Source organism: Kwoniella newhampshirensis, chromosome 5 (assembly GCF_039105145.1).
Source record: "Kwoniella newhampshirensis strain CBS 13917 chromosome 5, whole genome shotgun sequence".
NCBI lineage: Eukaryota > Fungi > Basidiomycota > Tremellomycetes > Tremellales > Cryptococcaceae > Kwoniella > Kwoniella newhampshirensis.
In genome coordinates, this window is record NC_089959.1 from 263,790 (window position 1) to 287,913 (window position 24,124).

General features: G+C 51.4%; 8 protein-coding genes across 8 annotated transcripts; 2 read left to right on the plus strand and 6 right to left on the minus strand.

Moving 5' to 3' along the window:
• Window positions 1-58: 58 nt before the first annotated feature.
• Window positions 59-2,434, minus strand: IAR55_002688 (aspartate-tRNA(Asn) ligase; the record flags this gene model as incomplete). The annotated part of the gene is made up of 10 exons (XM_066945801.1): window positions 59-458; window positions 547-859; window positions 914-1,000; window positions 1,065-1,224; window positions 1,282-1,356; window positions 1,418-1,495; window positions 1,558-1,647; window positions 1,705-1,832; window positions 1,897-1,989; window positions 2,143-2,434. The coding sequence occupies 10 exons, from the start codon at window positions 2,432-2,434 to the stop codon at window positions 59-61; spliced, it is 1,716 nt and encodes a 571-aa protein (XP_066803302.1).
• Window positions 2,435-2,825: 391 nt separating this feature from the next.
• On the plus strand, window positions 2,826-4,415 carry IAR55_002689 (uncharacterized protein; the record flags this gene model as incomplete). Its single annotated transcript, XM_066945802.1, has 7 exons — window positions 2,826-3,028; window positions 3,107-3,196; window positions 3,261-3,668; window positions 3,736-3,803; window positions 3,869-3,989; window positions 4,055-4,187; window positions 4,251-4,415. 7 exons carry the CDS (start codon window positions 2,826-2,828, stop codon window positions 4,413-4,415), a joined length of 1,188 nt encoding a protein of 395 aa, XP_066803303.1.
• A 221-nt stretch (window positions 4,416-4,636) lies between these two features.
• IAR55_002690 (uncharacterized protein) lies at window positions 4,637-5,773 on the minus strand (the record flags this gene model as incomplete). Its single annotated transcript, XM_066945803.1, has 3 exons — window positions 4,637-5,250; window positions 5,468-5,554; window positions 5,680-5,773. 3 exons carry the CDS (start codon window positions 5,771-5,773, stop codon window positions 4,637-4,639), a joined length of 795 nt encoding a protein of 264 aa, XP_066803304.1.
• A 1,166-nt stretch (window positions 5,774-6,939) lies between these two features.
• Window positions 6,940-7,852, minus strand: IAR55_002691 (40S ribosomal protein eS28; the record flags this gene model as incomplete). The annotated part of the gene is made up of 3 exons (XM_066945804.1): window positions 6,940-7,122; window positions 7,735-7,782; window positions 7,850-7,852. 3 exons carry the CDS (start codon window positions 7,850-7,852, stop codon window positions 6,940-6,942), a joined length of 234 nt encoding a protein of 77 aa, XP_066803305.1.
• Window positions 7,853-8,380: 528 nt separating this feature from the next.
• Window positions 8,381-9,844, minus strand: IAR55_002692 (uncharacterized protein; the record flags this gene model as incomplete). The annotated part of the gene is made up of 3 exons (XM_066945805.1): window positions 8,381-9,138; window positions 9,199-9,519; window positions 9,580-9,844. The coding sequence occupies 3 exons, from the start codon at window positions 9,842-9,844 to the stop codon at window positions 8,381-8,383; spliced, it is 1,344 nt and encodes a 447-aa protein (XP_066803306.1).
• Window positions 9,845-10,269: 425 nt separating this feature from the next.
• Window positions 10,270-15,448, plus strand: IAR55_002693 (uncharacterized protein; the record flags this gene model as incomplete). The annotated part of the gene is made up of 26 exons (XM_066945806.1): window positions 10,270-10,520; window positions 10,651-10,816; window positions 10,923-11,079; window positions 11,175-11,244; window positions 11,303-11,456; window positions 11,509-11,613; window positions 11,665-11,810; window positions 11,867-11,978; window positions 12,031-12,201; window positions 12,283-12,404; window positions 12,466-12,673; window positions 12,726-12,914; window positions 12,979-13,252; window positions 13,315-13,457; window positions 13,518-13,590; window positions 13,660-13,784; window positions 13,846-13,996; window positions 14,056-14,171; window positions 14,256-14,375; window positions 14,443-14,520; window positions 14,582-14,651; window positions 14,715-14,848; window positions 14,924-15,010; window positions 15,074-15,147; window positions 15,214-15,299; window positions 15,357-15,448. The coding sequence occupies 26 exons, from the start codon at window positions 10,270-10,272 to the stop codon at window positions 15,446-15,448; spliced, it is 3,474 nt and encodes a 1,157-aa protein (XP_066803307.1).
• A 203-nt stretch (window positions 15,449-15,651) lies between these two features.
• On the minus strand, window positions 15,652-21,303 carry IAR55_002694 (uncharacterized protein; the record flags this gene model as incomplete). Its single annotated transcript, XM_066945807.1, has 12 exons — window positions 15,652-16,028; window positions 16,219-16,405; window positions 16,493-16,679; window positions 16,750-16,801; window positions 16,853-17,265; window positions 17,325-17,582; window positions 17,652-18,083; window positions 18,142-18,233; window positions 18,301-18,415; window positions 18,482-19,674; window positions 19,730-20,401; window positions 20,455-21,303. 12 exons carry the CDS (start codon window positions 21,301-21,303, stop codon window positions 15,652-15,654), a joined length of 4,827 nt encoding a protein of 1,608 aa, XP_066803308.1.
• Window positions 21,304-21,714: 411 nt separating this feature from the next.
• IAR55_002695 (uncharacterized protein) lies at window positions 21,715-24,071 on the minus strand (the record flags this gene model as incomplete). The annotated part of the gene is made up of 3 exons (XM_066945808.1): window positions 21,715-22,613; window positions 22,681-23,954; window positions 24,010-24,071. The coding sequence occupies 3 exons, from the start codon at window positions 24,069-24,071 to the stop codon at window positions 21,715-21,717; spliced, it is 2,235 nt and encodes a 744-aa protein (XP_066803309.1).
• Window positions 24,072-24,124: the final 53 nt, after the last annotated feature.

Sequence of the window (24,124 nt, forward strand, 5' to 3'; positions counted from 1 at the left end):
TTTTCGTATCAATGCATCATCTTCTATCTAAGTAGTATATCCCCCGCTATCCTGTAGTTTACGGGTTCAACCTCTTCGGGTCACGGGGGAACAATGAGGCTCTTCTGATATTGCCCAGCTTCAAGAAGAGCATGACCACTCTCTCCAGACCGATCCCACCACCACCATGAGGTGGAGCACCCAACTTGAACGCATCGAGATACCCACTCATAGTGGTCGGGTCGATGCCTGCCGCTTTCATTCGTTCGACAAGGAACGCTGGGTCATGTATACGTTGAGCACCGGACAGGATCTCCTCGCCCCGCATGAAGAAGTCGTAAGAGTTGGAAAGGGTGGGGTCGGACGGGTCAGGCATGGTGTAGAACGGTCGGATGGCGAGCGGGAATTTGTCGAGGATGAAATAATCGGTCTTGTATTTCTCTCGAACCAATCGACCGAGGAACTTCTCGTTCTCAGTGCTAAAGGGCAAAATCTTGGAATCAGTATTGCTCCCAAAAGCATGGTACCGGAAATCACGCTCCTTTGAAAGCGAAAACAGCGACTCACCTCATGTCATCCATGTCTCCAATTGGTTTACCCTCCGAGTCGGTCGCTCCGGCCTCTCTCAACATCTGCATACCCTCCTTGAAGGGCAGTACGAGGGTTTTCTCAAGGAACAAGAATTCCTCGCAAGGGAATTGCTTTCGGATCGTCTCGATCTCGTGGCTGAACTTCTCCTTCAATCCCTTGAAGATGGCAAGGAGCATCGAGTCGAGAGTCTCAAGGACCTCATGGTAGTGTTCCTCGATGGCCATCTCGAGATCGAGACCGGTGAACTCGGTCATGTGTCGGTGAGTGTTGGAGTCCTCAGCTCGGAACACTACCCAGAAAAATTAGCCAACAAACACACGTATCGCATCCTCGGCCAGCTTACCAGGTCCGATCTCGTAGACTTTCTCAAAGTCGCCAGCAATGGCCATCTGCTTGGCCAATTGAGGACTTTGGGCGAGGAAAGCGGTGCCTATATGGGTATCAGATCAGCTTGCTTGCGGATTGGATCGACCGTATCCAGTCAGCGGACACACCGTTGAAATAGGACACCTTGAAGACGCTCGCACCGCTCTCGGTAGCCGCGCCTTGCAGCTTAGGCGAGTGAATCTCGATGAATCCTTGGGAGTCAAGGTATGTTCGGAACAGGTTGCAAACAGCAGATTGGACACGGAAAATGGCCTGGTTGGTGGGGGTCTGCGCAAGGGGGAACGTTTAGCGCAGCCACAGCCGTACTGGCGATGAATGACTCACTCGAAGATCCATTATTCGGTTGTCAAGACGAGTGGGAAGGGAGACACGGGCAAACTGAACATCCTCAGTCTCCATCTTGTGAGCAAAGACAACGTCAGCCATACGAGATTCTCTTTGCAACAGCCAAATCACTCACTCGCAGGAAATCAGACTCTGGTCGAGCGGCATCGTCGACGGAGAAAGGAAGGTCGCCAACCTCAACAGCGGTGAATATCTGATCAATGACACTCCGTCAGCTCAGAATCTCGCCCCAAGGACGGTGATAGACCGACTGACCTTCTGGATTCCGACCTCGAAGTTTTGGATGGTACAGCTCTTGACTTCAGCGGACTTGATCACACCCTCAACAAGGACGATGGTTTCGGTCTAATGATGCAAAAGCGTCAGCTCACTGTGCCTATCAGAGATCGCCGATGAGCTCACGGGTATGAGAGTAGCATATTTCAACATCTGCTTGGACACCTGGTGCTCGTCCTTGTCGCCAGACACAACGAGAACACCTTGAAGGGTAAGAGTCTGTTGTCGGAAAGTGAGGAAGACGATCTTGGCACCTATAGCAGGACTGTTAGCAAACATTTCTACACGTATGTCAATCAACAGGTAGAAGACACCCACCCTGAGGTCGCATGTTGTGTAATCTGGCCCGGAAGGTGACTCGTTGACCAACTGACTTTTCGTTGAGGTCGGCAAACTTCAGTCGGATTTGACCTGGGTGTAACGGTTCAGCCAGAACCCAAAGGATGGAGATCAACTCCAACGTCCTCCTTCGCCGTCTCCCCTCTGAATTGCCAAGTCCAGGTCACTCTCCCAACTCTTTCTCCCCAGCTGCCTCGGCTGAATCACATCCGACTCAACACTCACCATTTCTCTCCTGACTCTGATGCAATGGCAATTTCCCGTAATTCTGCTTGGCATGATCCTCTGCCTCCTTCGCCTCTCTCTGTCTCTTCTCCTCTTCCTCCCTCGCAGCTCTCTCCGCCGCCTTCTTCGCCTTGTCAGCTTCCTTTGCTCGTTTCTTCAGCTCGTTCTTGGAAGGACCGGCAGGAGCAGCGCCAGCGTCACCCTCAGCCGCAGGGGCAGCGGTGGGTGCTGGGGTCTCGGTCTGCGCCGGGGCAGGGGTGGCCTGTACTTCGTTGGAGACTGGTCCGGACATGACGCAATATTGGTGATGATTTCAAGTGATGGTTGAAAGGAAAGAGATGATCCGGTCGAGTCGCGAGAAAGTCGTTGAAACTGAGGTGCATAGATTGTGGGATGGTACCAAAAGTCGGAGTCGGTTAAAGTGAAATCCATAATATGACACGTCATGCAAATACAGCAAGCCGGAGTGCGGATTCGCCCGGTGTCAACTGATAACGCTAATCTTTTTTTGTTAATCATAATCGACTCGCCGTTCCATTACAACTCTTTTTGTAATGCGACTCACGTCGACGCTGATCACCGAAAAGTCGACGCTCTTCATAAAAGTATAAAATCCGTCATCATCATTCTGTCGTCTTCTTCTTTCACTTTCACCTCAATTACATAAACGACATCAGAGCAGAATGGCAGCAACAGCGCCTGAACAAGCCGGCACTTCCGCCGAGACCCAACCACGTCAACCCATCTGGCTCAGATGCGAGAAGAAGCCACACGAACATCGTTCAGCCTTGACCCCTACCACCGCAAAGGTCCTGCTGGACAACAACTTTGAGGTCTTCGTCGAGAGAGATCCTCAGCGAATCTTTGACGACGCAGAGTTCGAGGCGTGAGTAATAGTCCATGTGATTTGACGCCTGTCGCAGATCAACGTGCTTGAGCCGAACTGACTATGTTTCGCCCACAGCGTCGGATGTAAGCTCGTACCTAATGGGGAATGGCCGAGCGCTCCCGTCGAAGTTCCCATCATCGGTCTCAAGGAGCTTCCCGAATCGACGTGAGTATCATTCTCCTTTCATCGCAAGCCTTCTTTCACTGAAAATGCATCCTTACTCATCTAGCGACCCCCTCCCTCACACCCACATTCAATTCGCTCATTGCTACAAGCAACAAGCTGGATGGAACGATGTCCTCCGACGATTCGCTCATGGACAGGGAACATTGTATGATCTTGAGTTCCTCGAAGATCCCGCGACCAAGCGACGAGTCGCTGCCTTCGGTTTCTTCGCCGGTTTCGCCGGTGCAGCAGCTGGTGCTTTGGCCTTCGCTAAGCAGCAGGAGGACGGTGGAAAGGGTGTCTTGAAGGACCTCAAGCCGTACAAGAATGAGGACGCCATGATCGCTCAGGTTCAGGAGGCTCTCGAGAGCGTCAAGGGCGGCAAGGAGAACGTCAAGGTTTTAATCATCGGTGCCCTCGGTCGATGTGGAAGTGGTGCCGTCGATCTATTCAGGAAGGTCGGTCTACAAGAGTGAGTTTCCTTCCATCTCCTGTTCATGTGGTTGTGACGAACAAGCTGACCAACAAAAACGTAACAGGGAGAACATCACCAAGTGGGACATGGCTGAGACTGCCAAGGGCGGTCCTTTCCCGGAGATCCTTGACGGTGAGTTACGCGTTTGGATCCAGATGACTTCTTGTGCAACTCAGCTAACGTGTCTATCCCCCCAGTTGACATCTTCGTTAACTGTATCTACCTCTCTCAACCGATTCCCAAGTTCATCACCTCCGACTTCATCGCTGCGGCCGGTGACGCTCGACGATTGTCGGTTGTGGTTGACGTTTCTTGCGAGTGAGTGTGATTCTCGATTGTAGCCAGGATCAATCGAGACCATACTGATCTTGCTTGTGTATTAGCACCACCAACCCCCACAACCCCATCCCTATCTATAACATCAACACTACCTTCCCAGAGCCCACCGTCGAAGTCGACACCAAGGGCGTTGGCAAGCGATTGACCGTCATCTCCATCGACCACACCCCTACACTTGTGAGTGATCTAGTCCAAATCTCTCTTCAGGACTTGCGCTCATCTACCCTTTCCTTTCTACAGCTTCCCAGAGAAGCTTCCGAGCAATTCTCCAAGGATCTCCTTCCTTCCCTCTTGCAAATTCCTCAACGATCCACCGCGCCGGTGTGGACCAACGCCGAGAAGCTCTTCCGACAGAAGATGGAAGAGGCCAGGGTTTACGATGAGAAGAACGGGATCAGTGCTTAGGCGTAATACTATTTTAGATAGAAAAGACAGGAAAGGGGGCAAGGATGAAGAGGTGTAGATCACATTTAAACAATCATGACATGCAAGATACATTGGATATATATGAAATCCCAAGTGGTCAATGACTGGTACTTTATGTCAACACGATGCTTGCTCTCGCAAGAAACTGAGCAGGAAGAGGTACAGGAGAATAGAGATGACTTGTGACGTCTAGAAATACGCTACGCCAGAGGTAGATAAGCTTTCCGACGAGCTTCTTCCTCCTCGGTGAATCTCCAAGTCAACCATTCCCCTCGAGCCCTATTCAAAGCTTCAGCCTGTATCTGTGGTTGTGTATGATCCACCTTGATGGGGAGTATGGGTGATTGGTTAGGTGGACTGGTCCTGTGAATATCGGAGTCTGTGCTTTGAGGTCGTACGATCTCGGTTGGACGTGTAGACGACGGCTCGGTCGAGACTGAAGATGGTGCAGTGGTTGGGGGGATGAGTGGGGGAGATGTAGGATTTGTCGTGCAGGATAGGATGTCTGATACGGTGATTGGCACTTGCGAATCTGACGACTTGGTATCACCGACTTGTCCAACAGATAGTTCCGTACTGCCATCTTCTGTCGTGGGAGCCATACCCCTTGCGGTGCTCGTAGAGTCGGGAACGTTGGGTGTATCGCTAGAAAGTCCGTCGGAGAGATGATCAGACATTGCCATGGCGGGATTATGCGGATCCAGTGGTAGAGTCCCGGGTGGATCAGTGGATGGATCAGGTGGGAGTGGGATCGAATGGACGTTTTGTCGATGTTTGTGGAGTGCTGAGAGGGTGGGATGGAGATGCGGGCGGTCTATGCATGAGTCAATGAGATGTGATCAGCATGCGAGGCTTCTTAGGCAGACCAACATTCCACGATTCAGACAGCGCAAGTCGGCACTTCTGAAACACGAGACTATGGATGTGGGGTTCATCTGGTCCCTTCAGACAAGGCTGGTGATATATTTTTCCCATTGGGTAGCGGGAGAGACCTTGAGAATTGAGAAAGGTGGAATGAGATCCTCACTCACCATCAAGGAGACAGACGAAAATGCCCATTCTGCCCGGATCGACATCGCGTCCTTTCAGTCCGCCCAATGCGGAACGAGGTGTATGACCTGAAGTGCACGCATGTGAGCTCATCAACACTGAGAGACACCTTGATACATGGACGACGAGGACCATGTGTTTGGTCCCGGTGTCGGTCATAGATCGTTGGGGAATGTCAAGATGGCGCACTTACGATCGGGGAATACTCGACGGGAAGGTATCGAAGGTGGTAGAGTCCATTGAGCGGATTGCGAGGCACACACACTTGAGACCTTTGCGTCAGTCATGGCGGTCGAAATATGGGAGAGAGTGTGTAAGGATACAGAAGGACTCGGTGGTGTAGGAGCTCAAGAATGCACGATGTAGTAGTTGTCGAGATGTGCACTCCCATTCTCATTCCCGAGCGATTAGATAAGACGCGGTAAACGCGGGACCGGATTGAGTGTGGTGGCTTGACTCCATAGCTTGCCTCAGGCTCATCTCATTGCTCATGACCAACATACCGGTTCGTGCGACTAGAGTCAGCCAAGGCAGAGGTAGCGCCTTGCATGACGCATGACGTGCCGGGGGATGGTCTTTTCATATCTTATCGTATCGGATCGGATCGTGCAGCCTTTGCCGATCTGCAGGACATTGTCCTGTGTGTGGTAGATGATGCCTCACTGAGGTCAAATCAAAATTGGACGTCCTTCCCTCAACCTCTGTGATGCCTGTTTGGGACTACCTATGATGGCATCTAGTTAGATCGTTGATAGGGAACCCAGCCATTATTAATGACAAGATGCAGAACGGGAGGAGAAGTAATATCGAGTTGGGCGATTCGTCGAAGAACTGTGCTCTAGGAAATCTCTTCAAAGTCCCAGCGTCGCCTGTACCTCCGACATGGTCTTGGTGGGCAGAGCACCTCTTTGAATCTATCCCCTGAGGGATCGGTGACCTTTCTTCTGGATTTAGCTGTAGCTGTAGTCGAGGCAATATCAGTGTTAAGATCCTGTAACCATTGTGATCCGGTTCTTATCACACCCGCGTCTGTTGATGCGAAGAATTGTTCCGTCGACATGAGACATCTTCCCCGGCACATGGTGCAGCACCGACGATGCAAAAAACGAGATGTCGATTTGGGTCGTTGACTCTTCTCAGTCAAACAGCTCACAAGCCCAGATCGACCACACACGAGGATATGCGAAAGTCATGGCATCACGGAACCTAGAGACTGTACATCTCTCCCACTCCATCCTTCTTCATCTCCCCCCTGCTCCATCCATCGCTTATCGGAGACGACTGAGGAAAGAAACCGACTAGTCAGCTCGGTTCTCCACATAACCGCGTGTTCGTGAGGTCTGTCTAGTCGGTAAATGGTAACCCGGCCTGCGATCTGGACAAAGTTGTCCCCGTCGTGGACACCCATTTGACAAGTGGCAAGCCAGATGATCACATCGATCGACCCAAGGGGTCACAGACGCGGAAGAAGGAGGAACAACACCCACCGAGCCTCTCGCTCAGACTCCAACAAGGCCAAGATGTCGTTGACCCTGACAGGACCCTTGACGTTTCGGATGATAGATCGGGAAGTGTCGTCCATGAACTCAACTCGGACTTGGGTGACACCACCTCGAGAGCCGGTTCGGCCGAGGACCTGTTGATGTGCAAGGTAGATAGAGCGAACGGATAGTGGGTTGGTCAAACAACATGATGAGGACGAGTGGAAAGGAGGTAAGGAGGAAGTTGAGTCAGCACATGTACACGATAGTCTCGATCCTGATCCAGTGTCCCACTCGTAGCCCCACGACGGGCCATTCACTCCTCTGCACAGACAGATGCGATGCACAGGGGTGACGAGCACAGTGGGGACCGAGCTCCAAATAGAGATCGATGACCCCTCCCAGCCAGTTCTTCTCCTTGCTCCAACACCCATTACGACTTCCCCCAAGTCCTTGTCGAACACAACACGACATCCACCGTCCGTGATTTCCTCCCTCCTATTCCTCTCAGCGCGTCGTGCCCGCCTTCTCTCGGCATTGTTATTCGAGTCTCGCTTCCTCCGTCCACTTTCCAATCCTCGTCTCGGCAACGCTTCTTGTGTCCGACAAATCTCTCATCCACAACTGACTTCCGTCTTGCGACAGAGATCCCGCTCCATCCATCCATCCACATTCATTCGATGTTCGTCCACCATGCCTTCCCATATCCTGAGCTCCTTACACGTCCATCCGAACCGCTATGAAGGACAGTGAAGAGTTCAACGCACCCTGAGGACCTTGGCAAGCTTGACGGGTTGCTTGTTGCTGGCGGCTTCCTACTCGTTCAACATCCATCAGCACTCATCCACTACCATGATCCCATCGAGACGATAGGGAACTGACCATTTTGAGTGTCGGATTCGAGGATGATTGGGAGAAGAGAAACGGTAGGATATGTGAGGTCCTTGTAGATTTGAGGTGAGTGCGATGAGCAAGCAAGCAAGCGGTGAGTGATCCAGTGGAGTGATCCAGTGGAGTGATCCAGTGTGAGGTGTGTGTGTGTGTAACGCACGAACAGCGAACAATGAAGAAGAGGAAGAATTGAACGAGTGTGGCACTTGAGATCCTGGAGTGGTGGGATTTCAACAATCGTCGGCGTTCACTTATGTCCGACGTGAACGGTCATATCACGTTTGCTCCCGTTTACCATTAATTCGCATGCCGCGCTTCGGAAAGGCTGATACGCTGAGTGGCATAGTTCGACGTTTATCTGATGGCTATGCTCGCTCGGGACTCTTCCGTCGATACACATGTTACGAAGTGATGCTACATTCATGCTATGCGAGGATTGTGCAAGTCTTACCGATCCGTACCACCCCAATCACTACTCAACGCATGTCACTTCGCTCGAACGTTATCCCATACTGCCCTCGTTCACCCCAACACATCTTTCAGGATCAAAGCTGGATCCTCATATTTCCAGTGCAAGTTATGTTTTCTCTCCTTCTTCCCATCAACACCCAGCGTCCCATCCCCCGCCTCGCTCTGTCGTCCCGCTTTGTCCAACTTTAACAATCCCGTACTCAGCAGGTTCTGAGCGACCGCGTCTGCCTTGTTGTTGGTCGTGGCGGTTGTCCTTTGCGTTGAGTTGACAGCAGATTGAATTGATTTGGGATGAGGAGTGTTCGCTTCCACTTCTGCGAGAGTGTGTGATGTTCCTAGTCGAAGGACGGCGGGTGAAGCTTGAGGATGTAATGAAGGATTGAGAGCGAGGAGGTATTGAAGTGTCTCCAGATCCGGTTTGGGCATATCTCCTTCACCGTTTATCCCCACGAACCCCCCTCCCTCTCCAATACCAGCACCATCGATACTGTCAAGGTCCAGATGGTTCTGAATGTGACCGTGACCGTGACCGTGACCGTGACCATTCTCTCTGGCTTGTGGATCAGATCCTTTCGGTACCCGTATCGTACCTGCTCCAGGCCGATCTCGGCCTGTCAAATGGACGATACCATGGAAAACATCACCGAGATGGTTGTCCATTCCGACTGCCATGAATTCGCCGATGTCGCCTGTCGCATCGGGTGCCAGGGACATATCGTAAGTCTTTGCGAATTGTGATAGTCGTAGAGAAAGTTGTTGAGACGATGGTAAGAGTCGATTTGGCAAGGCCAACGGAGGAAGAAGTGAACCTTGAATGATGCCATCAGCCACCTGGTCTCGTTATGAGATAGTCATACGATTTCACTTACTGGAAGTGAAAGCCCCCCATTTCCCGGCACTCCTCTTTCCCACCGAAGCCTCATCCACCTCACCGTCCCCATCTTCCTCCGTCTGTTTTCCGATGACAGCCCGCCTGACTCTCGCTCGTTCCCTACTACCCATCCCCATCACCCATTGTTGAACTCTCGACTTGGGCTGGATCGTCGTATCGTCAATATCGAACTCAGGGTCATCGGGTCCTACCCTCTTTCGTTTACGCAGCTGAGTTAGAGGAGAGACAGGTTGTTGATGTTGTGGCGGTGCTCCAGCATTGTTCAACAAGGACAGAAGCAACTTGTTATGCAGATCCACTGTCTTCCCGTCATCAGTCGAGATTCCAATCAAAGACATGGTCTAAAGGTCACACTTACACTTGTCTCCTTTCAACCATCCTTTGACCATACCTTCCAATTCCCCTTTACCTATCTGAGCCAACAGGTACCCGTTCATGGCTTTCCAGTAGGGCAATCCATTTTCACCCAATGCGTCGTGCAGCTCCTGCTTGATGGAATGAGTGTCGGATCGACTGAATGGTAGAGGTGGTGGACGAGGCTGAGGATGATATGACGCCGGTGTGAGTGAGTCCGGTTGAAGTGAGGTGGATGCTTGTTGAGGAGAGGGCATCACAGTCGACATGGTGGAAGTGGTGTCCAACACGATCTCGTAGCGAGGCAGCTAGGTGGCCTTTTGACCAGCTTGAAGTCGGAAGGGGAAGCTCTCACAAAGAGCCACCTGTTTTGACAAAACCAAGGACTGGATGGGACACTTTTGTCGGTGGATGCGGGGTATAAAGACTCTGAATCAACGACAAGGTCAACGAAGGATCGAGGTGGACTTCCGAAACCGCTCTCTCTTTCTCTTTCGAAGGATCAGATTTCCACGTGTCAGAGATAGCGGGATCAAGCTGAACCGTGCCTGATGCAACGTTGACTTCGAGGACGCGTCCAGCTGGGGAACATGCATATGAGCGACATTAACGATCACTCCTCACAACGTCTGTTCCTCTCTCTCCTCTCACTGTACAGGAATCAACCGGACACTCTTTCTCTTCTGACACCACAATGGCGACTGGAGGGAACTCTTCGAGACAGAAGAGACCTGCGGTCCTTGACTCGGATGACGAAGATGATCCTCGATTAAGTGTCAGTCCGAACAAACGACGTCAGGTGCGGAAGGTCGTCGTTGACGAGGACGAGGACGAGGACGATGAACTGTCCGCAAACGGCGAGGTGAATGGAGAGGTAGATGATGAAGAAGATGGAGAAGGAACGGAAAACAGGTTCAGACCAGAGTATGAGAGAGGAGATGACGGGTGAATTCTCATTTCCAGTGCAGACGTGGCCTCCTTCCGTCTATTTTTTTTCTTTTCAAGAAAAACAGTCTGGAAGGAGGAAGGCTCAAGCAATGAGACGTAGCTGATGCACTTTTCCCTAAACGGTCAGATATGTCGCGGGCTCCATCACACGTATCAAGATGACAAACTTCATGACATACGATCACGTCGAGTTCTCACCTGGACCTCATCTCAACATGATTCTCGGACCAAACGGCACCGGAAAGTCTTCGATCGCTGCGGCTATCGCTATAGGACTGGGATTCCCTCCCAAGGTATGTGTGACTCATTTTTACAGTTTAGGGGCATTGTCGTTTCCCTCTCCCGCATCCGTCACCTGCGATTTGTGCTGATAGATTGCTCTTTTGTTTTGCGCAATAGGTTATGGGCAGAGCGAAAGAGCTCCGAGCGTACGTCAAGCAAGGATGTGACGAAGCGACGGTCGAGATCGAGCTGAAAGGAAGAGGAGGAAAGAGGAATACCATCATTTGGAGAAAAATCAGCAGGGAACATGAGAAGTCGGACTGGAAATTGAACGGTGAGTTGCACGAGGTTATGGTCGCTGTCAGTCGTGTCATTGCGTACTCGACAGCGGGCGAATGCACATGGTCAGCTAACATGAATGGTGCTCAGGCGAGGGCACAACGAGGAGAGACGTCCTCGAGAGAGTCAAGAGCTCCGGTATACAAGCCAATAATCTCTGGTAAGCTTCTTTCTCGACTCCAACAGGACATTCAAGCTGATTGCTAGTATGATCCTAGCTCTTTCCTGCCACAAGACAAAGTGGCCGAATTTGCAAAAATGGCACCTGTCACTGTCCTCAAGGAAACCATGCGGGCGGCTGGAGATCCAAGATTGACGAAATGGCACGAGCTGTTGGTAGAGAAGGGTGCAAAGTCCAGGGAATTGGAGGCAGTAAGCTTCGTTCTCTGAATCTGTGTAAAGTGACGCTGACGTGACCTGATAGTCCGTGGAGACCCATACCGCCGCTCGTGATCGACTGCAAACCCAAGTCGATAGTCTTATTCCTGATGTGGAGCACGTCCAAGAGCGTGAAGCCCGTGAGCACCAGGTGAGTGATTTGGTGTCTTCCGCTGGAATAGGCTGCTCACACGCTCGGCAGGCCGAAGTACTGGAACACCTTGTCCGCGCAGCCGAGCATAGGGATTTGAAGAAAATCACGACCGATCTTGCGAAAGAACGTGATTTGGCTAAAAAGGCTTTGGAAAAGATGCAAGCAAAACGACGACCCATGCGGGATCTGAGCGAGTTGGTGTTGTTGTGGACGTCTTGTTGTAGCATAGCTGATTCAGGTTGTTCGACAGATACTGGGAAGCCAAGGTTGGCAAAACAGACACGAAACTGAGAACAATTGAGGAGAAGTACAAAGATGGGTTGAGGAACATCCGCAGGCTCAATACACGCTGCGAAGAGGCCGTGAGTGTTGACATCAGATCTATCAGCTTTCCAGCGATTGATAATCTCTCAGGCAAGCAAAGGTCGCGATGTCGATACTGAGCTTGGTCAGCTGCGGGTCAGAATGGAGCGTAAGGAAAACGAGAAAGCATCCATGCGAGCTAGGATACAAGATGCCCAAGCTGTGATGAACGAGCCTCGAGAGGAGATCGACGCAGAGCTGAGAGAAAAGGGAAGGGAGAAAGTGCGTCCTGTCGCATTCCATTGCCCATCTACAAAGCTATACTCCTTTTGCTGATATTCTGCCATTCGTGATCGATTTTAGTCTGATTTGCAGGCGAAGTCAAGACAGAAGCGACAGGAAATCGAGGCAGCAGGAGACGAGTACGAGGACAATAACAGAATGTTCCGAGACCTCAATCGAGAGCTAGACGAGCTTACTCAGCGGTACTTTGACACCTCTTCTGCCCATCTGCTTATTGCTGATCGATGTGAATCTTCCTTACAGTCAACGGGTCTTGGAAAACGTCGAGATACAAAAGGAGAACGCGGCACGAGATTTCGATGGCTCTATCAACTTCTTGCTGGACTGGCTTACCAAAGAGGGGCACAATCTCGATGCACCGGTACACAAGCCGCCCATGATCTCTGTCAGTGTTCCGAACCAAGCCTACGCATGGCAGGTAGAGGCCTGTACGTCCGTTGCTCAACGAAAAGTGAGAATCATAGCAAGTTACAGTTTGTTCGGTGCTGACCCAAAGCCTGCAGACATTCATCTGTACATCGCGGTCAGACTATGACAGACTAATCAAACTGAACGGGACGATGTATCCTCCCAGGATGCTCAAGAACGGGAATGGCAGGAGAGCGGAAGGCGGCAAGGTTGCCTTACATCTGGCCTACGTCGATGTGACTGACGCGACAGTCAACCCACCCCCACCTTGCCCTCGAGAAACGGTGAGAGGCAAATATCGTCTGTTACAGAAGCAGGAGCTGATTTGAGTTCTTCTCATCATGTCAGATTGCAGAATTGGGCTTCGACGGATATGCCATTGATTTTGTCGAAGCTGACCCAGCTGTGATCGCATTTCTTTGCGGAAACTCGAGATTGCATGCGACGGCTGTGACTCAACGATCTAGTCGAGAGATCAATAGCGGTGCTCTTCTCCAGCACGGTGTACGGACATGGGTCACGAGGGATGATATTACCCGAGCGACACAATCCAACTATGGAAGAAGGGAGTTTGTTGAACGTACCGAGGCTAAAACGAATGCCAAAGCATTCAATCTTGTTGGTGGGTCGTGGGCGGAAACATGACCAGCCGGTCTACGGAGCTGATCAATTCGTGATTGACAGTTGACCATGACGCTGTCAGGAGAACTGTGGAAGAGATTGCGAAGAAGAAAAAGACAAAGCTGGACAGAGAGACCCCACACTCAGCCATAAAGGACAAGATGGATAAGTTGACAGAGCAGAGGAGGGACATCGAAAGAGCCATTGTGAGTGAGGCTGATCTCACCAGACAGCATAAATGTACTGAACTTCACATGGTACTCTAGAATGGAGTTGACAGTCATATGAACGAGCTGAAGTTGAAGGCGAAAAGATATAACAGAGCCGTCTTGGATATGGGTAAGTACAATCTCTAATTAACGCAGCCTGTAGACACAGTTGCTAACAGTTCGTGTTTGATTCACGCAGAGAGTTGTAGGGATCGTCTTCAGCGGTTGGAAAATGAGCCTTCCGCTGAAGCGCAAAGGGATAAGCTGAAGAAGGAGAAGCTCAAGCATGCAAAAGCGAGGCTAGATCCGATGGAGGCGTATGTGGTAAGTTATCTTCAGCCATATCTTGATGCTTTGTAACAGCTGACGGTCATGGTCTCCATAGACGGCATGCGACGCCATCATCGACGACTGCTCTGCTTTAGTGTCAGCCGGCTTCGCCGCCCTTCAAGCTTCGATCAACCACGCAGCTATCTCTCAACGGCTCAACGCGGGCGGTGAGAGGTATGAAAGACAACAGGCTGCTCTCGCAGATGGTCAGTGCATGCGTTGCGATGAAAAGGTGGACGACTGATGGAGGTAATGGCTATGATAGCTCAAGAACGACATGCACAGGCGAAAATACAGTCAAGTCAAAGCTGGGAACGGCTCATGTCGGGATTGGAAGGTCTCTCCAGGTCGGTCAGAGATGCTGTTGGTGAGAGGATCAGGGTGAGTGTTGGGCCGGGCGTTGCATATGACACCAGCGTTTCTGGAGAAGGGGCGAGCGCTGATCTCGCCACTTATCTCGCCTAGAACGACCTGCCTCCCTTGGTCGATCTGAAAGACGAACTCCAGACTCTGAGAGCGCATTTGGAGATGGGAGTGAATATCTCAGCTGCCGTCGTCACCAGATGGGAGAAGCTGTCCAAGGACGTGAGTGCAAGAGGCGGACGATTTCGTGTAGGGAAGTATGACTGAATTTTCGATTGCATTTTTGCAGCTCGATGTGGCGAAGAAGCAGGTGGAGGATGAAGAGAGGGACCTAAATGGTATGAAAAGGGATATCAAGAAGATTCTGGTGAGTCGGGAGGCGATTGTATCACCGTGCTAGCCGCTTATTGCTGTTCATTTTCTATTAGGACCTGTTCGATCCCGCACTTGAGGCACTCGTTCAAGCTGTCAGCGCTAAATTCGCTGCTGCTTTTCAACGTGAGTCGCTGCAGCAGCTAATTGACATTTGATCAGGGTATTAATGCTCAACACGATATGTAGGCGTAAAATGTGCTGGAGAAGTTCGCATTCGACGCGTCGAAGGCGACTTTGCTTCGTGGGGAATTGAAATCTTGGTCTCATATCGAGACGAAGATAGTTTGGCCATCCTGACCGGTTCTCATCAATCTGGTGGAGTGAGTGCTCAGCGTCCAGTGCCGCTGTCAGCACGGTGATCAAGTTGACTCATGTCTTTCTCTTCCTTCTGCTAGGAGCGATCCCTCGCCACTGTCACATATCTTATGAGTCTCTCGGAGATGTCCCGAACACCCTTCTCGCTCGTGGATGAGATCAACCAGGTGAGTCTCAAGGGTCCCTTATTTGATGGCGCGACGGCCAGAGCTGACACGACACGGGAACAGGGAATGGACCAAAGAGCCGAGAGAGCTGTTCACAATCAATTGGTCGAAGTCACTTGTGACGCAGACGCAGGACAGTGAGTTGGGCCAGCTTCTGGATTTGAAACCCTTGGAACAGATCGCTGACAGTATCACGTGTCCAGATACTTCCTGATCACTCCTAAGCTACTCACGGGTCTGACATATCACCCCAAGATGAAAGTGTTGATCATCAACAACGGGACACACCGTGAGTGTTAGTGGAGGGAAGGTCAGCTAGCCCAAACTGATCCTTGAATGGTCATAGTGCCCGATTCGAGGGAGATCAAACAGAGATATGGGAACTTGACAGCTTGTATAAAGCGATATCAACAGACTCATAGGATCACAGCACATTGAAAGGACAATTGCTCCGTGTTCGAATTATCCCCTTCAAAATTCGGTTAGCCCTGAAACTTGCAATCCGGTCGTTTCTTCCTTGTACATATACTCTTCTGGATTTAAACGGGATCCTCTTCATGAGATATGAGATGTTGAAACCGACTATTGTATGCCATCGTCGTCATTTATGCAAACTGTATGCCATCAAGTTCCCCTGCATCTCACTCCATACCCAGCACATCCACATGCAACACACTGGAGAACCAGACTTTCCCCCGTTGTTCCCCATCCTCCCCAGCTTTCTTTTGTTCTGAGACCTGTTCCACAGCTGCTCTCAAGCCGAATTGGCCTGAAGCCAAGAACATTGCTCCCATCTTCCACTCCCCCCTTTCACCGGAATTCAAAGGAGCCATCAACCCGGACGAAACCCCGTCCAGGAGGACGTTCTTGTTCCCATGATGATGAGGTGCCGTGACGGATTGTGGTCGACGTGCTGAAGTCGGATCTGAGGTGGAAGAGAAGGAGGCTTGGGTCCATGATTGGTCATGAGGCGATGAAGGGAGTGGCTCGAGATGGACATAGGGACGTAGTGGTTTTGCTACATGGAGAACGGAAGCAATGGGTTGCGTTAGCTTTCTATCCCCCTACATGCTGAGTATTCTTCTCGTCCTTCTTTGCATTGAGATTACATCGTCCACTTTCTACGGGAGCGTATCGTGTCAAGAAATGAAGAGCTGTGGAAATAGTGCCCGCACTTCTGAGAAAGGACACAAATCGCAGTCACTCACCTAGCTGATTCATCACCACCACCTTCAAGTCCACAAACTCCATCATCTGAACCTTCCCTGCTCCTCCTCCCATCCTTGGACTTATCTCCACCCGAACCTCTACGCCGTCCGAGCGGAAAACTTCCATAAGACCGGGCGTGAGATATTGGTCCCGCAAACTGAGTGTGCCTCGTCTCAATGATCCGGGCTGAGAAAGTAACGTTCAACCAGGTCAGCTCACCCACGCTCATTCTTCCGGAAAGCCGAGTAGTAAGACAACAGGACGCCAACTCACCTCCACCCAAGTCGCATGTATCAAGCTCAGCAGTTCCTCACGGTACCAGAACTTCTCACGTTCACTCAAGACCTGCACGGCCGATTTCCTCTCCTTGTCCACAATGTACTGTCTCTCCGACAGCGAAGGTACTGGTTCGGAGAGGATACCTTGAGCGATCACCCATCGAGGTATCGGCAGTATCATCCTACAGATCGATAGGAAGTAACGTAGCATTGTCAGTACTCCCGCCCTCATCAGGATAGCATGGCACTCACCTTTCAGTTGCTCCGGGAGGTACGAGTCTTGTACAGGTCAATGCGGTGCTCTCTGCATTGCCATCGGGTCAGCTTGAGCTACGATGACATCGAGCTGACATACCGATATCGTCTCCCTTTCGACCTAATGTCACCTCGAAAGGTACACCGTAGACGTTCTTAACATTCAGGCTCAGCAAGCAGTGATTCGCATCGCTTTCCTCCTCTAGCGCTCTTCTCAGTTGTTCCTCTGCCAAAGCCGACGAAGATGTCGAATGATGCAATGTTCCATTCGGCCTACCAGTCTGCGAAGCACCACTCGAGTCTTCCAAAGAGTTCGATGAGCTCTGCTCAAAGCGAATAAGATCCAGCGAGTGGCATTCAATTGTGTGATAGACGGTAAATAGTACAGGGAAAGTGATCTGTCTCGTGTAGAAAGCTTGGGAGCCAGATGGTGAAGGCTGATTGTCCTCTTCGTTCGACGCTCGAGTTGGTCGATTCAAGCAACCATAGTCAATCCTGATGGTTCCGTCCGAGCTGAATAGTTCACATATTAGTGTTTCCACACCCACAACTGGAAAAAACGCCCGACTGACCACCCGACTTTCCCTAGACACCTCACCGAGATCGTTGCCCGTCCACCTGGCGGGACCATAACTTCCTCTGCACCCTTTTCCCAAGTGAAAACTGGTCTATGGAGCTGATCCCACTCGAGCTCATATGCTTGTTCGGGAGTCAGTTCCCCTTCCTGAATGATGGCGTGGGCTTCTCGCGCTGTCGAATCGTCGAATGTCAATTTCAGGAAGTCGATGGGTACCGATGAGCTATTTTCGAGGGTAATCTTGACGATCGAGCTACGAATCAAGTCACTTTAGCTCAACCACTGTCCGATTATCCGGCAATCGCGCAGATGCTGTACTTACGTCTCGCCATTGTACAGCATGACAGTTTCATGTGTCAGACTGGTCCGCTTTATCCATGCCAACGGCAGATCCTCCACGACCTCGCATTCCAACCACTTCTCCTTGACGTCGACGCCATCTGCCAGGAGGCCATTACGACTTTTATTCTCAGCGATGGAGAAGGCTGCAAACCGCGCTTCGAGGCCGGTCCGCTTCACTTTGCTCACTTCATGCTTCATCTTCGAATTGCGCTTATTCCTTCGAAGCCTGTCTTCGGCGTCACCAACGGGCAGTAAAAAATCGGTATGAGAACCATCTGTCAGTCGAATCGATACGCCCCGCACTTGCATGAGGCCTGCAGTCGGAGCTGTGCCTGTTACACGGACAGTTTGGACAGAGAAAGCAGGGAGAGTAAGCGGTAAAGGGGATGTGGTGAAAGGGACGCCTGACGTGCTGCGACGGTGTAACGATCAGCTTCATGGCGCAGGAAGTGGTCGAAACGTCCACTCACAGGATCGAAAGGTCTTGTATGTCAAGATCAAACGTAAAGGGATTGCGAACAGTAACAAACACGTCAACTTGCTCATTTGCAACCATTGAAGTCTGAAGACAATGTTTGGTCAGTTCCCAAACAGTAATCCACCACCAAGCTTGCACACGGAGTGCTCACCTTCCCGGCCTCGGCAGCTTTCAATCTGGGGTTGTAAAGAAACGGATCCTTCTTTCCTTCCTGGACCACGATCTCCTCTCGTGAATGCTCGATTGGAAGTTTATTTGGAGGCAGACTACATCACCTCTGGTCAAAACCGTCTTATGTTTATATTTTGATCGAAACGAGAAATTGAACGTACCTAGCAATCTCTAGACTCAACACCAATCTCCCTGGTACCCACCAAGGTATACCTTCAAACTCCAAACCCCGTCTTCTGATTGTTGCTAGAGCAGCCGGGTACAGCTTCGCCAAAACACCCTGACTTTGTGGATTCAAGTATCCTGTCAAGCTATGCAGTGCTGATAAACATAGACGAATGATCGAAGGGTGGTCTGGTAGTGATTCCATCACCGCTATCCCTTCCTTGATCATCTCCACCTGAAGTTCTGGCCACCCGAACTTTGGCGCTGTAGAGCTTGACCCAGACTCGTCGTTGTCTGCTGAGGTCGAACGAAGTACACTCTCGGGAGGATGCGTAGGCAGGACGAGGTCTATGCCCATGATTTCGCAAGCCTTCTCGAAGAGCGCTACAATGCCTGAATTTCCTTCCGTCGATTCTCGCCCTCGAACTGCGACAGCTTGAGCTTGAACAGGAATTCCCAAACCCAGACCCACTGCTGCTGCAGCTTCGTCGGATCGGTTCTCCGCCGATATGGCGGAAATGGGTGATCGAGACTTGCTTGGGAAACCGCCTGCACCTAGTCGCCTCGTCTCCTCTCGACCTTCCACGACTATGACAGCCAATTGTTTGACCACGTCTCTTGTGTGAGCCGCTTCTTTCCGTGGCATGCCCAACCAGCGAGAAAGCCATACGATCTCATTGAAGATGGTCAGCTGCTCAACCTTAGTCATAGCACGATGGTGTGGTCCCATAGCATGTTCGGCGTGAGCGAATATATAATGTCGAGAGATGCCAGACTGAGCAGACAGTAATCCGAGTGTTCGCGCATGACGTCGCCGGGCTGTCGAGTCTCTTGCCCCGTGGCCCTGTAGTATCGGTGGGAAGGATCGTGGTAATGTATGGTTCATCAAAGCAGATAGAGCTATTGAGCCCCAGCCCCCAGAAGCCCAGATCATAAGGACGAAGTGACTTATTCGCAAAGACAGCCCAGTATGTAGATAGGCAAGCAGTCCTTCACCCGTCCCTACACTGGATGGATTGGAAGTCGAAGGTCCAGAGAATGAGATGGATCCAGAGACAGCTTGTGGGGATGGGGACAGGATGGATGGCGGAAATGGCAATGGGGCTCGAGAGAGACAAGCAAGAGCTGAAAGAAAATGTGATAGGATCTCCACGGGTATCGGTGAAGTGGGGAAGGGTTGTGCCATGTTCTACGAATCAAAGTGTCAGCTTGCTGTTCTGAGCGCCAGCGTTCAGTCTGCTTACTGAGCCATCTCTACCTTCCCATGCCTCCCCAATCCCTGCAACAGCTCTGCCTTCTCTCGCCGCCGCCTCCCACAGTACATCACCAACATTCCTACATCTCTCTGCACCATCATCAAAACACTTGATTGCATCTCCATACATCCCTGCCAAGAGATACATATCTCCTAGCAGCTTCAGTAATCTGCCTCCTGCTACTCCCGTCAAGTTTGCGGAAGTATACTTGGTCACATTATTGGTAGTCTGTACGGGCGAATTTGACGTTGAGGATCCGACTGAGGCAGCGGACGTCGTCCTGGAGAACGGGGAAGATATAGCGGTAGACCGACGAAAGGGATTTGAAGAAGCCGGTTGTATCGGCTGCGGAGCAGGTGCAATAGCTGCCGTTTGTATAGGAGGCAATGATGGAGGTCCAACAGAAGTTGGTCGACCGCCAGGAGTGAGAGCCCGAGTGAGGGATATGCCCATACCGCTCAGTCCGTCTTCCGAAGTCGAGTGGGGATGTGAAATGGGCGTCGTCGAGGAGCCCGGTCTACTGGGATAGTCGGATGGAGTGCTGCTTCGATTTGAAGCAATCACGTTGTCGAGATCTGGATGAGGTAGGGTAGAGGTGAGAGACGGGAGGAGAGTCGATGATAACGTTCTCATCCCAGCTGGCGTTTCTAGTGCCGTAGCCTGACATCACGTTAGAGTCACTTATAATAGAGTGAATGACAGTCAACACTCACTATCTCCCCAAGCTCCGCCAGCAACTCTCCTACAACTTCGCTCAATATTCTTCCCACCCAGCTCTCTACCCCATCAGCGGGTGAATATCTCATTTCTCCTTTGTCTCTCCCCTTTCCGCCATTTGCGATCCCATTAGCCTGTTTTCTCGGTGAAGCAGATGAATGTGATAAATGGTCGGGAATCACCAACAAGCGCTTCACTAATGGGAAAGGTGATGTCGCAGGGAAAACATTTTGCACCGTCTCTTCGAAAGCTTGACCTGGGGATGGTTTCGTTTCTTTATTCGGTAGCTGATGATGCCTGAACTTTGGTATTGTCGGTGTTGAAGCTTCTCCAATGTCGCCATTCTCCTCTTGTTCTCCCTCTTCATCTGCCTCATTCAGGCTGCATCCTTTCGGTTGTATCCGTTCCCCATCGTCTGCTGATGCTGCCTCCGACGAGTCGATAGCTATTCCTAACACTATCAGAGGAAAAGCCGACATCCTCAACAAACTCAAGGGATAAATATGTTTCGCCGGTCCGTTGCCGGTAAACGACAGATGGACATGATTCGAGCTGGCTCCTCTTGACATTGACATACTTCCTCCCGAATGTAGTGCGAAGAACCTCTTTCGGGAGCTAGAAGCATCATTGACCGAAGATCCAGAATGAGACCTCGAACGGGGTGGAGAAGGGTGGAGGAGCTCATCGCCTCGAAGTGTTTGATGTCGTTTGATCAAGGTGAGGTAGGCATCGTAAATTGATGAAGGGATGGGAGAGCCAGGAAGATGGACGGGAACAAGCAAGATCTGAACTTTGCCGAGGGATATGGGGTCAGAAAGCGTTGATAGGGAGGCAGGCGCATTCATTCTGTGCTGCTGATCGATGTGTTCCGGAAGAGTAACGATGAAGCAAAGTGTGTCGAATTTGAAAGATGACACCTCAATGAGGAGTTACGGGATTTGACGAAGAGCGACGGAGGATAGGCGCTCAAGAGGCTTGTCTAGACCCAGACTGCAGCTCAGGCGATGCGGCGCCGTAGTGTAGGCGACCGAGGTGCGGGATCTCGGAAGTGAGGGATGTTTGCCTTTGCAATGACTGCTCAAGATGCAAGTGGACCAGTTGATGAACGGTCACCGATACCTTGAAGCGCCAGGAGCTGTGAACGCGTGGGCATCGCGTGGATGGGAAATCAACTTGATTTTGCGGTGACCATCACCGGCACAGATTTACATAAAGAAGACAGACAGACATGCATCATGCTTGACTGTGTATACGAACTATGCAAGCGCTGGCTGAGTCCCTTCCCATCTCAGTGCCCCAAGTGCGTCCCCACTGTCCGACTTCCTCATCTTCAACAGCTTCCCCGCCAATTTACTTCCCCTTTGCGAGCTCGTCTGTGCTTCCCGTTCTGCCCTCTTCGCCTTCTCCGCCTGTCGCGCCTTGGTTGTTCTCGCCATCGTAATCTCAACTTGCTGTCCTATCATTTCTCGTACTTCCAGTAGCGATTCCTTTGTCTGCACCAGCCTTTCCAGATGACCCGTCACATCAAAAGCCTCAGTAGCGGTCGCCGCCGGTCCGGATCTGTTAACCTCCGCGTCTGACTCTACTTCCAGCTTGGCCAGAGCCTGCGCAATAGCATTCTGTTCCTGCTCTATTCTGTTGACGGCCTCATCCAGCTCTTCGAGGATCACAGAGGAGCAGCCAACGCCCCGGCTGGAACCTGACCGCGTATGTCGAACTGTTCTCCAAACGGTTCGGAACCAGTTCGGGTCCACACACAATATCGGCAGCTCGAGTGTCTTTGGGGCATGAACGCCAGAGAGGAGTTGGCCAATCCACCTTGATTGCTCTGCATGTGCTGCCCTCAGTGCCACTCGAAGAATGTGAAGCGAGACATATTTATATGATGTATCGGAAGGTCCAGCTTTGTCCTTTGAGAGCCAAGCTCGAGACAACATGGAGTGCACCGTAGCATTTTCGGATGACGTCAGAGCAGACCAGTGGGCTGGATTTCGAAGGCTTTGTAGGCTGGCACGAAGTCGTGTAGAGATTTCACCAGCATCTGAAGATTGAGTGAGCATGACCTCGTCGGGGGTGGGTATTGGCGAGAGGAAGTCGGCGAATCGTCGTCGTTTGTTGAATGTTGATTGTTCGGCGAATTCCCCAACAGCGGAAGCTATGATGGCAGAGATCAGCTTTGTCGACAATGAATGCAATGCTCATACAGCGCATGTGAAGCTCACTTGACTGTTCCTCGACCTTGCTAGTTTTGCGGCCAAACCATCCTCTTTCCGCTCGCGCGGCTTGTTCAGCCGCCAGCATCGATGATAACGTAGGGATGTCCTCTTCCACCTCGACGTTGCTATCCTTTTCCGATATCGACGACAGTCTCTGCATCCTTTCCTCTGCTTCCGTGAAGATGTGATCGGCCGCTGCTATCATACCGAAGACGTCACCCTTCCGACCTAGCATGTCAATGACCGCCATTCGAGCGGCATTTCTCAATTTAGCCTCTGAATGCAGGCCGGGAGCTTTCGCCTCATTCAAATTTAATCCGTACCCTTCGGTCAGGATCATCTCCGTCAGACGGTCAAATGCTTTCCTGGTCGTCTGATCGGTTGACGCGGAGGACACGAAACGAGCTGTGTTGAGAAGACTATCGGCGGTGCGGGGACTAGGTGGGATATTCGCTTCCTGCATAGCAGTCACGAGTCGTCTTGTGACCTCGATAGCTTCGGCGATGTCTCTTTGGGCAGATCTCCACCTGTGAGCGTTGGCACCCAGCCATCTGGCAACACTCTGTAGACCAGAGTTGTACATCTGTCTAAGCAGTTTCGGGCTGACCTGAACCTTGCCATTTCCATCGTATCGATACCGGACTTCTCGGATGATTTCCTCGCAACCAGTCTTCTCTCCAAGCATTGCCAACTTCCTCAACGGCTTGACGAACACCCGGGGGTCCACTTTGTCCGGATGAGCCGCCATCATATCCGCCGCGACTGTCCGTAATCTTCTTTCCCACTTCTCACCGAGATTCCGGTACTTGTGTAATCGAAGTTTCAAATTCTCGGCGGTGCTAGCTTCGATGGGCCCGGTGATCTTCTGAACGAAGAAGGTGTTGGGAAGTACACTTTGGAAAACGTTTTGCATGGTCGCGATGTCGAGAGAGCGGCGAAAGGCGGGGCTGAGGATCCGGTATAATCTCCATATCTGCGTAGACCGCCATTGATTTCGTGATGACGCCGGTAGAGCGAGAAGGTCTCTGAGTTGGCGAAGGAGATCGGTCTCGTCGTGATTCTCTGGAGTAGTAGATAGCGTTGATTGCGATTTCGGGAAGGGTTGTGAAGATCTGAAGAAGTCACCGGTTGGGTCCAGTTTGGACGTTGTTTGGGGTGGAGGGACAGTATTCAGTACTAGGCCCGGGGAAAAAGTCGGACTGCCAAACGACTCGGTGCCAGTTATGGCGGTGGAGTGCGCTTGACGGGATGACTGGGCGCAAGGTCTGATAGTAGGAGCACTGGCATGAGACGGTCAGTACCACGGATGACCTGTATAGTCGAATCCCAACTCACAGGGAGTTTGTCGCTTTTGGCCCAGCGAGTGCTAGTTTTGTTGCACTGCGAGAGATTCGCATTCTGAGTGTTGAGGCGGTCGGGATCGAAGGGGTCCGAGGGGGGGAGGGTCGCA